General features: G+C 47.7%; 1 protein-coding gene across 3 annotated transcripts in view; it reads right to left on the bottom strand.

Annotated features, from left to right (window-relative positions):
• tnrc18 (trinucleotide repeat containing 18) overlaps positions 1–12,449 on the bottom strand; it is a 48,678-nt gene that overhangs the window by 24,167 nt on the left and 12,062 nt on the right. For all 3 annotated transcript variants that reach the window (XM_058050453.1, XM_058050454.1, XM_058050456.1), the window contains exons 3-11: positions 12,020–12,160; positions 8,499–8,600; positions 6,633–8,372; positions 3,803–3,887; positions 3,513–3,727; positions 2,674–2,820; positions 2,379–2,563; positions 1,017–1,422; positions 46–939 (exon numbers count right to left, since the gene is read on the bottom strand). In XM_058050453.1, the coding sequence (XP_057906436.1) occupies positions 46–939; positions 1,017–1,422; positions 2,379–2,563; positions 2,674–2,820; positions 3,513–3,727; positions 3,803–3,887; positions 6,633–8,372; positions 8,499–8,600; positions 12,020–12,160 (3,915 nt within the window). The remainder of the gene's footprint in view (positions 1–45; positions 940–1,016; positions 1,423–2,378; positions 2,564–2,673; positions 2,821–3,512; positions 3,728–3,802; positions 3,888–6,632; positions 8,373–8,498; positions 8,601–12,019; positions 12,161–12,449) is intronic.

Below are 12,449 nucleotides of genomic sequence, written 5' to 3'. Positions count from 1 at the left end.
TAAGGATCTGCAATGATCGCATCAGTTTTCTAAGATTCTTCTCACCCTGCTCCTTGCTGATGTTCTCCATCTCCTTCTGAGCCATTTGGCTGAGCAATGCCATGCCCTCTAGCGCCACCATCTCCAGAGAAGCGGCAGCGCTACAGTCGGCAGAGATTTCCGTCCTCGGGATGAGGTTTTCCTGAGCCATCTCACTGGCCGTGAGCAGGGCAAGCATGCCTGCCATTGGATCTTCACAAGCAAGCACCAGTGGGAGTGGGGAGCCGGACGTGTCAAGGGTTTCTGTGATATTCTCCTTTTGATTTGGAGGACATTGCGAGATCTTTGGAGCGGCTGATTGTTGGGATTCAAGCACGGCACTTGTGCTTGGCTTGGCGGGTTCTTGGCGGTCCAGATCGGCCGTGATGCATGATGGGTATGGTATTCCATCTAGATGCTTGTGCGCCACTGCTTCGGGCTCAGCTCCGATGAGTGGAGAAGAATACGCTTCCTGGCATAAATACGGCAGCGCTTCTGTTTTGATTTGTCCTTCTTTTTCTTCTGTTCTGACGTCATCCGGTCGTTTGTTGTGTCGAAGCGGAGGACCGGGTATCAGTTGAAGCTTCAACGAGTCCCCTTCGCAGCCCCGATCTTGCCGGGCTCCAACCGGGCTACAGGTGCGCAGTCGAGGACGCAGCGGTTCTGTTAAGTCCGCTTGATGCTTCTCGACAACATGCTCCTGCTTCAGGAATGACTCGTTCTTGGTCGTTAGCTTTTGTGGTTTGATGTCTGCGTCTAAGAGCCTTGAATGGAGGTGGCTCGACGGCAGGGAGGTGCTCAAATCCAGAGAATGAGCATGGCGGTGGGGGAGCACTTCAGTGTTTGCTGTGGTGTGATATGCAGGGAACGGTGCGCCGAAGGGAGCAGTGATGGACTGGTAAGGGTAACCTGGTGGGAGGTCTGCAAGAGAGAAAAAAAAAAGGGTAGATAAATATCCAGGAATGCTTTTCACCTTAGAACCTTAGAACCCGACTCACCTGAGTAGATGCCTTGAAAAGCCGCCTTATGTCCATCTCTGCGTTCCCGCCTTTCCGCCTGCCCGTCCTCGGCAGACTCTGCATGTTTTGGCCGCCGCGGTGAGGCCGGATGCGGCGAGGCCGACCGCGGGGATGGTGCGTGAGACACGGGTGCAGGCGGGTGAGTCGATAATACTCTCTGCCTCCCTTCCTCCGACTTGAGGTTGGTCACGGGCGAGGGCAGCAGCGGTGTAACGGAGGACGTGGAGGGCGTCGGCGAGCGAGATGGAGGGCGAGTTTTGCGAGGCTGCGGGACGGGTGAGCGAGACGGCGAGGGCCGAGACGATGGGCGGTGTTTGGAGTCAGAGTTCCTCTTGTCTGGTTTGTCGTCCGTGTCTGGACGATGCTCAGTGGCCTTTAAATGCTCCTGAAACGTGCATGGTACACAGAACTTCAATAATATCTTTTGTGTTTATAATACTACTTCAATAATAACATGGTGGGCGGACTTTGGAACCTTTAATGGCCCGTCAATTTCTTTGTTGTTTTGTGCACACCACAGTGTCTCCCTCTTGTTAACCATTGTGTGGAAATACGGGGTAATCACTACAAAAGCAATCTTCACTCGCTAAATGGAATGCAAAAAAGGCCAGTAAGGATAATTCATAATGCCGCCTACAAAGAACATACTAACTCCTTATTTCTAAAATCACAAATACTTAAACTTGCTGATATAGTTCATCTTCAAACAGCTAAAATAATGCATAAGGCTAAAAATAACCAATGACCTAAAAATGTCATCAATACTTGAAATATGATCTCAGGGAAAAACTAAATTTGAAACACTTATATGCTAGGACTACGTTAAAAAGCCATAGCATTTCAGTATGTGGAATCAAACTATGGGATGGATTGAGTAAGGAACTCAAACAATGCACTACGATGAGCCAATTCAAGAAACAATACAAGCAGTTGATGTTTGCTAAATACAAGGATGAAGAGTCTTGAACCAGTCATGATGTGCTATATATATCACTATATTGACACTTACTATGGTACACATTAAGTCATTGTATGGTCATATCACCTCATACTTTGGTACGAGGTACATTATTTTAAAAAAAAATTAAAAAAAAAAAAACTTAAATTATATTATGAAAGCAGGAAGTGAACAAATGTAACAGTTACTGATTGTAAAAGTACCAGATGGAGGGGTAGGATTTAATAAGCTTTGCTTCTTCCTACTCCTTTTGGACATGTGGAACTGTGAACTGATTATGGGATGGCACTCAATTGTAATCTGATGCATGTTCAATTGAAATTAAACCATTACCATCAAGTCTTTCTCACATACAAAGGATTGATTATTTATCAAGCACTTACGACTAGCTGTGCATTCCTTTGCAGCTCCAGAACCTGTGCCGTGTGCTGCTGGATCATGAGCAGTTCCTGTTGCCGGAGCATCTGCTGCTGGGAGAGAAGCTGGAGCTGGGCTGCGTGCTGCAAGGAGGTACCTGCGCCATACACCCCGGGCCACACAGGGGCCCCACGCTCCAGCGCATCACCTCCTGCACACAATGAAAGGGCAGTTGAAAAGTGGTCTATATTACATGCAGAATTGTGGCTATTCGTCCTCATAAGGCTCAAACGCACACAGAAAAAAGAGAGGCTTTAATACCATAGTGTGGCAGATGTTCTGTTGGGATGACTATAAGCTTTCCAGTTTGCGAATCCCTGACAAACTGGTAGGGAGGAGGTATGGAGCCTCCCAGGGATGGTGGGTAGCCTGGGGGAAGCGTCTGGTGAAGGGAGGAAGAGCTCAAGCCTGAGAAGGAGCAGGAGGTAGGGAGGTGGAAGAAGAAGGGTGTTAAAGGGAAAGCCAGTGAGAAACATTTCCTTTACAAAGCTCAAACATGTTGTTTCATCCAGTATTTATACCCTCTTTTGACGGTATAATGGCCGTTTTATTTAGGGGGCTCACACTGAATTTAGAGGATTTGGTTTTGTTTTCTTCCCCGAGTGTCTAGACGGGGGGGGCTGGCCCTCAGGGATCTGTTCATGTGTGTGTACATGTGCGAGTGCTGACGCGGTTATTTTGAGACCAGGAATGAGGAGGATGTGGGTCTGGAACGACCTGCAAAGTTCAGGAATGTCTGCGGCACTTGACCCTCTTGATGCTGCTGCTGCTGGTGCACCAATCACTTGAGAGAAAGCCAACACCCCCCCCCTTCGCTTACTACACCAATCGAAGATGACCGAGCATACCGTACGCTCGTGTTAAAGCGACTTAGGCCGTCTTTAGCACCAAGTTGAATAACTCAGATGTCAAAGAGGGAAGCAAAGATGCCAACGGAAAAGGGCAGCGGCGCTCCATTTAACACACCGACTTGCACCTGTTCACATCTGGCCGTGTGGCCTTCGAGTGTAAATAAAGTAGAAGTGTATCCTAAAACCCCCACACAACGATCACTGGTAATGTTTTTCAATGTCACGTGCATCCGTTTTTTTTCCACATACTGTATGGTGAGCCGGAGAGCCACACTGGAGGGGCTCCAGGGCGCGGCAGCCAGGGGTGAGAGGTCAGAGTCGAAGGGTCGGGATGCCATCGCCCCGTCCCGCCGGTCACCATAAGGTTGGGAGTCATGAGGCTGGTTGTCATCATACTGGGCGTCAAGCCGCTAGACAGCAGGGGAGGGTGCAACTGGGCGAAGTCTGGCAGATCTTTGGGGTCTCTGCAAGGACAATCATTTATGTGTTGGAGCTGAAAACATCGGCGTAAACGTCTAGCGTCTGTATGTCTTCCATACCTGATCACTTTATCGTCACGTTCCAATCTGCCTCCGAGAATCCTGTCCTCGTGATGACGAACACGTTCTTCACTTCGTTCTTCATCTGTGTTGACGACAGAGAAAAGACAAATTAGTCATGGTAAAAAAAGATGACTAGACACAAAACATGCATTGCTAATGCATGACTTTACCGTGTGTTTAATAATAGTACACCAAAACATGGCTCCCTGAGCGAATACAAGGTAATGTGCACAAGAGGCTCACATCAAGCGCGGGTCAGTTTGCTGACCTGAATCTGACCGACCATTACAGACGTCACGTTGTTGACCTGACAGCCCGCACAGTGTTTGTCATCTTGTAGCTAGCTTCCTGCCGTCTCTGCTACAGCGCTCCATTTATCACACAGATCCTGCACAGCACTCAGTGCTCATTTTGTATTTGATGCAGTTTTGGGGTTCTAACTGTGGTATACTTATACACTGCACAAACATCCTTGTTAACGCATTCTTTTTTTTTGGCTAATTAGCGCAGTGTCATAGTAGACTGTTGGTTTCCTGTGTGCACACTGAACTTTAAACTCCAGCCGCTAAAGCTACAGTAATCCAACGGGCAATGCCCCTCACGCTGTTAAGCAAGCAAAGAATAAACATGAGGATCTCCTTGCACCCCCCCCCACCCTTTCAACCAGGCTCCACCGACTGGCGGTCCCTGAAGCCCAAAGATGGAGAGAAAGGTTCTACACAACTGTACTGAACTCTTTAGTAGTGTGCAGTAGAAGAGTGTGTATGTGTATGTGTGTGTGTGTGTGTGTGTGTGTGTAGCCTGTCAAGGGACGAGGAACTTAAACCAACCCTGACATACTCCGCGGCAAAGATTTCAACCGTTACCAAGGTTACTAGGAGCCTGGTCCACACGTTATCCTCCTGTGTGCATCACAAAGCCAGCGATTAGCCACCACCTTTCCTCTCCTATGCCCCCCCACCCACCTCCCTAATGCTGTGCACTTCTTCACACACAACTCTCTCTTCCCATCTATCGTCGTATTGATCCCTTTTCATGTGCCCACCTCTCCGATAGCGCTCCCTCTTAACCCTCCTTTCTCTCTTCATCCCTGCATGCACGCCTCCTTCTGTTTGTATTTTCAGAGTAAATCCTCAGCTGTTTGTTAAGAGCTTCTTTTAGACTTGCTGTTCCAGCACAGAAATCAGTGCGACCCGGTAAGGAGTAGAATAAAGCCCCCTTCCAAGGGATGGACGTGCATGCACAATTAAATGCTAATAAAACACTCAATGAGTCATCGATGGTACCTCACAAAAAAAAAAAAACTCAGTCTTTCACATACACGTTAACAAAGTCCGTCACTCTCTCGGCTCGTCATTGCTTAGCAACAAACCAATGGTCTTATTGTCATTCAAGGATTATTTGTAGCTTTTAGCCGCGCTCTGTAATGCCATGTTTAATGCAGAGTGGGTGGAGGTGAAGTTGGGAACCGGAGAGAGAGAGCCTACGAGCTGCAGAAAAGAGCGGAAAAAAAGGGGGCCCCCGAGGTGGGACAAGGAGGGAGCGCTTTGCCAAAACACCCCTCAGAAGGAGAGACATTGAAGGAAATGAAAAGAGAGAGCAGAGGACAAAAACAACTTGGACCTGTGACAGAGACAAAAAAAAAAAGAAGATAAAAAGATGGGAGAAGAAGGAGCTGCGGCGAAAAAGAGACCAACAAGAAACACACATCACATGACAAAATGTGTAATCTGGGCGAAAACCATTCCAATCACGTTATATGCATGAATGCCTTCAAGTCAAACAGAGCTGACTTGGAGCCAAAGTAAAATGAATCATTCATAATTCATAGAAATCAAACTGAGGCGTGATTTGTTCTTGGTTCGTTTAACGGAGCAGATCTGAGTCCCCTGAAGTATCACCGGGAGGGGGGGGGGGGGGGGGGGGGGGGGGGTGTTGCGGTCAAGCATGTGATTTGAAAACCAAAAAGGTGAAAGGAAGTTTATTCGGGAATATTGGTAAGATACATACTTTATCCCTGCCGGACACTTTCATATATAAATCAACTTGGGATGTTCTGAAGTGGGGGCGGCACGGCGGTCAAGTGGTTAGCGCGCAGACCAGGGTTCAATTCCACCCTCGGCCATTTCTGTGTGGGTTTTCTCCGGGTACTCCGGTTTCCTCCCACATTCCAAAAACATGCTAGGTTAATTGGCGACTCCAAATTGTCCATAGGTATGAATGTGAGTGTGAATGGTTGTTTGTGTATATGTGCCCTGTGATTGGCTGGCGACCAGTCCAGGGTATACACCGCTTCTCGCCTGAAGAGAGCTGGGATAGGCTCCAGCATCCACCCCACGACCCTTGTGAGGATAAGCGGTACAAAATGAATGAATGACTGAGTGCAAAGGTGACTATAGGGATGCTATTTCATGTCTAGAGGGCTCTAATGTTTAAAAAGTCTATTTGGAAGGTCATAAACGTTAACGTGCAGGCCTCACAGCTAGGAGACCCGAGTTCAATTCCACCCTCGGCCATATCTGTGTGGAGTTTGCATGTTCTCCCTGTACATGCGTGGGTTTTCTCCGGGTACTCCGGTTTCCTCCCACATTCCAAAAACATGCTAGGTTAATTGGCGACTCCAAATTGTCCATAGGTATGAATGTGAGTGTGAATGGTTGTTTGTCTATATGTGCCCTGTGATTGGCTGGCCACCAGTCCAGGGTGTACCCCGCCTCTCGCCCGAAGACAGCTGGGATAGGCTCCAGCACCCCCATGCGAGGGGAAGTTCTGGGTTTGATTTTCGGTCTCAAGAGGACATGTACATAAATACTTAGAGCCAAATTACCTTTAATAGCCGTCGGCATCAGGGGCCTCTGAGGGTCCGAGGATCCGCTGGTCTGTTTACTGCTGCTGCTGTCTCTCTGCCGCGCTACGGCGACAGCGATGCCAACCGGAGGGTGGCGCACCTCTCCCTCCGCCTCCCTACCAAAGGAGCGGGCGCTGTCGGGGCGCTCCTGCTCTCTTTTCAGCTGCGGTGGCACCCTCAAAGACCCGGTACCGCTTGACACTATGGCTGACCTCTCTCGTTCTCTTTCGCGTTCCTCCATCCCGATGCTGGCCAAACCTCCAAAGGGCCCTCGTGTGTCTGCGGTGTGTCTCGATGAGGAAGAGGAGGCGGGGCCCTCGGCGGCAAAATTCCCGCTGTATTTAATGAGACTCTGCATGGCTGAGACCTCTGCGGGGCTAGAAGTCGCCCCGCTTGCTCGCTCCCCCCCACCAGGTCGGTAGAGGCCTGACGGGTCCAGGTAGAGTCTCTGGGTTCCTTCCTCGCCCGTGCGGCTCTGTCCGTGTTCGGCGGGGTGTGTTTGTGGGGAATGTCTGTGTGCGTGAGAGTTACTGGCGGACCGGTTGCTTGTGTGCGGGGAATGGGAAACTTGTGCGTGTGTTGTCTGGCTGTGTGGGGAATTGAGCGTGTGTCCGTGTTGGGCGGCGAGAGCCGCCATGTGACTGGTAGCATAGTTGGCCAACGGACTGATGGAATTCCAATTTCGCTCTCCTCCAGTCCGCTCAAAGCCCAGACGACTCGAGTGCTTGGACATGTCCCGAGCCTCTGGGCTAAACCTTGATTGATTGGACGAGTGAGAGGAGTCCTGGCCTCGTTTGCCGACGGAACCGTTGGAACAGATCACAGAACCTTCCTCTCGATGATTGCTTGAATCGCCAGACTGGGACAGCCGAGGATGTTCAATCGAGCTCCTCTCGGAAAATCTGTAGCTTTCCCTTTCGAGCTCTTTGTCACTCTCTCGCTCTCGATCTCGATGTTTGTCACCGTGCTTGTTGTCGCGGGCCTGCGAAGCGATTTGAATGGGCCCGACCCGCTCATCATAAACCTCCACAGAAGGCACATATGTCGGCGCGCTGACTCTTTGCTCTCTTATAGACTCTCTGGGTGTGTGGGGGTGGGGCAAAGCAGTAATGGAGGGCTGTAGTGCGGGGGGAAGTGTGTAAGAGAAGGGCAGCGTCCCCGCTGACGCCGAGTCGTTCCTCCTTTGTCGCTCCGAGTGAGCGGCTGTCAGCAAGTTTGAGTTATTAGAGTTTCCGTTATGCGAGAGATGGTGGGCTCTCGAGGCGAACTCCGCCTCCCGGCCCCCTCTGTCCGATTCTTGTCCAAGGAGTCGGGGTGTGCCTCCGCCCCCGCCTGGAGGGAAGGAGGACAGCGTAGGTGATGGCCTGGACCTGGGCTCCACTATAGAGGGTTGAGAGTGGGATTTCTGTTGATGGTGGTGAGGATGCCAAGCATCTCTCTCCGTGTCCCTTTCCCTCTCTCTCTCCCTCTCTCGCTCCCCACCTCGGGCCCGGCGGTCGTCCTCACTCCTGCCATCAACCGTGAGGTCCACCACGCTATGCGGTCGCAGCTCCTCTCTGGACCGCTCTCTGTCTCTGTCCCTCTCTACCCGGTAGGACCGGTCTCTGCCTCCGTCTCGTGATGCCTTTTGGGGCGGCGTGGAACTGGATAGTGTCCTCGGGGGAGCAGATGGAGGGTGGAGGGATGACTGACTAATAGCAGCTGGCAGGAAAAAGCTCTCTAGAAACACACAAACAACCATAAGTACACAATTAGGTCATGAAGAAAAATAAACATTGAAGACAATTGTGATGCTACACCGAAAGCTATATTTTGATTAGGGGAGGCAAAAAGGTAGCGACTGACCTTTATGGGAGTCGTAGAGGTGGTTTTGGGAAATCGAGGGAGGGTCCAAGTGTCCCAATGACAGGTAGGGGTTGGCGTACAGGCTGCCGTGAAGAGGGTAGCCTTGAGACACAAACGCAATGTAGCTGAATTATGACATTTATAACAGAAAACATAATCTTTTAAGGGTTAATGCAAAAATACTTGCTAATACCGTATCTCTCATTTATCATGCATAATTGGTTCCACATTTGACCATGATAAATGAATTTCTGTAAAGTAGGACTCCTTATTAATAAATGAAATCTTTTCATAAAGCATAGAAACCCTGCTTAACCTTCTAAATATGCTTTAACATTATTAGAGCCCTATAGACATAAAATAACACCCCTATAACCACATTTACTCTCATATTATCCAATATAGTAGGCATAATAAGTTCATATAAGCTATTTAAAACACAAATAAGACTCCTACTTGGGTGTAAATGTGTTACAATGTTAGGGGAGTTGAGTGGCCGGCTGACAGGAAGTGACATCAGGGGTACAGAGTTGAGTTGAAACATTAGCCTGTGTTGTCATTTGGGATTTTAGTAAGGATTTATTGTGTCTCGTTTATTATCAAGTCTGTTGCTTGTGTATCTCACATCTTCTGAATGCCTTATATTTGGATTTTAGTTACAGCCGCCCCCCACGGGGGCCGGCCCCACTATTTGTGAAGCACTGTTTTAATCCAGTACACAAGTAAATGGCTTTTATTATCATCAATGAAGTCAAATTACAAACACAAAACACTTAACGTGTCACGACTGGCCAGCTACAATATATACACTTAATAAACTTCCGAGTATTTTATATCCGAGTGCCCCGATGAGAATTCTTCAGGAACGGGGAAAAACGGGCTGGAGCTCCTCTTAGTCATTTTACCTCCAAGTAATTACAGAGCATTACATCTATCTGAGCAAAAGCAACACACTTGAAATGAATCTATGTAATTGCTACTTCCATAAACCAACCCAACATACAGCACATGAGTTAATGCAATGTACGCTATTAGAGCAGCAAGATGTTTTCACTAATGATCCGAGTCTAATGATAGCCTGCATCACATACATCTCCTTATGAGTTCAAAATAATTGTATCAGTTCATGTGTGGGACTGGAAATATTAATGTGATCTTTTTTTTTTTTTTTTCTAAATTCCCATCTGCATGATTTGGTTTCATATTCACTGAAGTTGTTGTGGAGCACGAGAAGAAAAGGACTGAAAATGAGGTCATAGTCTGAATGTTTATCTAAGCCGACTATTTAAGCATGACAAGATCAGGCAAATCCCATGTCAGGCTTTGCGAGCTCTTTTCTTTGAAATGTTCTCTGAGCATCACCTCCACCTCACGTTGATGCATTCACGGGGGGGGGGGTCAGCAGTGGGCGCAAGTCTGCCTGACAGCCAGCTGTTGCTCTCAGAGACTAGATCTTAATATAGAATTGAAGCTCTGCCTTTTATTTATTTTTTTTTGTGTGTGTGCTTTGTATCGCCTGTGCTGACTGGTGTCACCAGATATTCCCACACGGCCTAGGAACAACCGCGCCGAGGCATCTCCAAAACACGCTGCAGTCATTCCAGTGTGAAAAGCTGAGGAGCAGAACCGACGAATAAATCTGTCTATGGTGTAAGAGGAGGAAATTGAGAGGCGAGCAGTGGGGGTGTCAGTGCATGGTGAAAAGCACGAAAGGTAGAAATATATTAGGGAGTGTTGCACAGAGTGGGGGGGGGGGGGGGGTGAGTGTGGTGTAGCTTCATTTAAAACACGGCAAACAGCGACCCACTGATCTCACACAGCTTTCATACAGAGCTCCTGTGAAGCGTTGGTGTGTCCTGAGTAGATCAAAAATCTACTGCCCGGAAAAGCTTCCAGTTTTTTTTTTTAACCTCTGCTGCTCTTACAAGGCAGACATCGGGAATTAGGAAGCCGTGAAGGATTCTATTCATATCAGAGTCTATGACTTCTTCGGTCCACGGTGCTCGTGGGGGTTTTAAGCTAAGATTACAGTGCCGTAAATACGGGCTAAATTTTAAGTGAAAAGTATCATGGCCTCCTGAATATGAAGTCAGTCATGATGTATCGTTATATATTCTGTGAGCTACAAATGCTCATTGTGTAGTAATCCACAGATCCACACCCTGTGGATCTGTATCATCCACACACCATGTAATCAGTATTGGAATCTACTGTATTTCTCCTTCTCGAGTAGAGGTGTCCAAAATGTGGCCCACAGCTCATTTTCGGTGGCAACATATTCTACATATAAAAATAGCCAAAATTATATAATAATAGGAACATCTTTAACACTATAAATGTTGTGATGGCCCGCCTGTTGCTTACCCCTGGCCTGCCGTTGTATCCTTGCAGGTTGCTGTGGCCGTTATCAAATTTGGCAATCAATTATGGCCCTGTGGTTATGCAGAATGTTATCAAATATATGTGTGTGTTTTTATTGCCACGGTTACATAAAATGTTACACACTATACCTACGATACAATCAATAATAAGTATGAGGAATATAGTATACAGAGCTAAGATGTAGAGTGTTTTTTTCCTGAATAGCTTAGCATATCTTGACCCACTTTGACTTGATTTAGAGTGTTTAATGAATGATAGTAATGGTTTTATTTCATTTTGAACATGCATCAGATTACAATAATCAGTTCATAGTTCCACTTGTCCAAAAGGAGTAGGAAGAAGCAAAGCTTATTAAATCCTACCCCTCCATCTGGTACTTTTACAATCAGTAACTGTTACATTTGTTCACTTCCTGCTTTCCAAATACAGTTTAAGTTTTTTTTAGTTTTTTTTTTAATAATGTACGAGGTGATATGACCATACAATGACATATAAATAAAAATGTAAAGAATATCATAGTGACATGTATTATACACATGCTATGCGATCCTCAATGGTAAAATGTTTGGACACCTGTGTTCCCAAGATCTTTCTAAATGACTTTATACCACTACAGACATAAATGGGAGGGACGCATAAAGAGGGCACGCACACACACACACGTTCAATCACTTCATGAAGTTAAGAAGGAGAGGACAGAGGACAAAGACGTCCCAGGAGGAGACAGCCATACGTAGTACATGCATGTGTGTTGAAAAGCTAGGTCAGGAGAGAGAGAGAAATGTTGAAAAACTGGGGCAGGAGAGGGAGGTGAAGCACATGTTGGGCAGGAGGGCGTAAAAAAAGAACAAGCGCCGTATATCGCTACACAGCGAGACGTGGCAGGTGAAAGCGAGACTGCCTGACTGGAGGACATTGGAAGGGAGACACATTTAGGACAGGAGCCGGAGCCGGAGACACAAATGGGAAAAAAAAAGGATCCCACTGGAAAAAGTGATGAGTTCGAGAACAAGAACAGACCTCCACTAGCAGAAGGCTGAAGCGCAGGGGGGGGGGGTTGTCGGCGTACTCCTGACAACCAAAACGTCACTCGTGTCTTTTATGGTGGTTGACTGATGAAGTGCTATGTATGTATTTACCTTCGTGAGCGTGCGATGCCCAGAGCGGCGCCATTTGCAAACCGCTCGGATTGGCTGATCTGTACGCAGGCTCAGAGGTCAAGGGGGAGGGGCTCGGATAACCCGCCATGAAGGGATTGGATCCCGTCGGGAAGGCATCACCTGGGAAAATGAACAAAAACCGTTAGTCTCCATAGTAACCATAACTATCGAAGTAATCCGAAACAAAAGGTAATCAATACATGCTGACTTTACCCTGTAGCCTTGTGTGTATACAATCAATGCCTGCCAATGTTTCCATGCAGGAGATGTCTGCTTTAATTAAGTGTAATTATATTATTACTCAACCGCCACGCACTCCCGACCTTTTTAACCACAACCACAAACAACAGGTGGACTTTGGCTCTGCGAGGGAAGGAAAAGCGGCGGAGAGGGAGTTCAGAAATGCAAC

The sequence above is a fragment of the Doryrhamphus excisus genome, chromosome 15, assembly GCF_030265055.1.
Source record: "Doryrhamphus excisus isolate RoL2022-K1 chromosome 15, RoL_Dexc_1.0, whole genome shotgun sequence".
NCBI lineage: Eukaryota > Metazoa > Chordata > Actinopteri > Syngnathiformes > Syngnathidae > Doryrhamphus > Doryrhamphus excisus.
The sequence above is the reverse complement of the archived record's forward strand: the minus strand, read 5'-3'. Positions and strand labels throughout refer to the sequence as shown.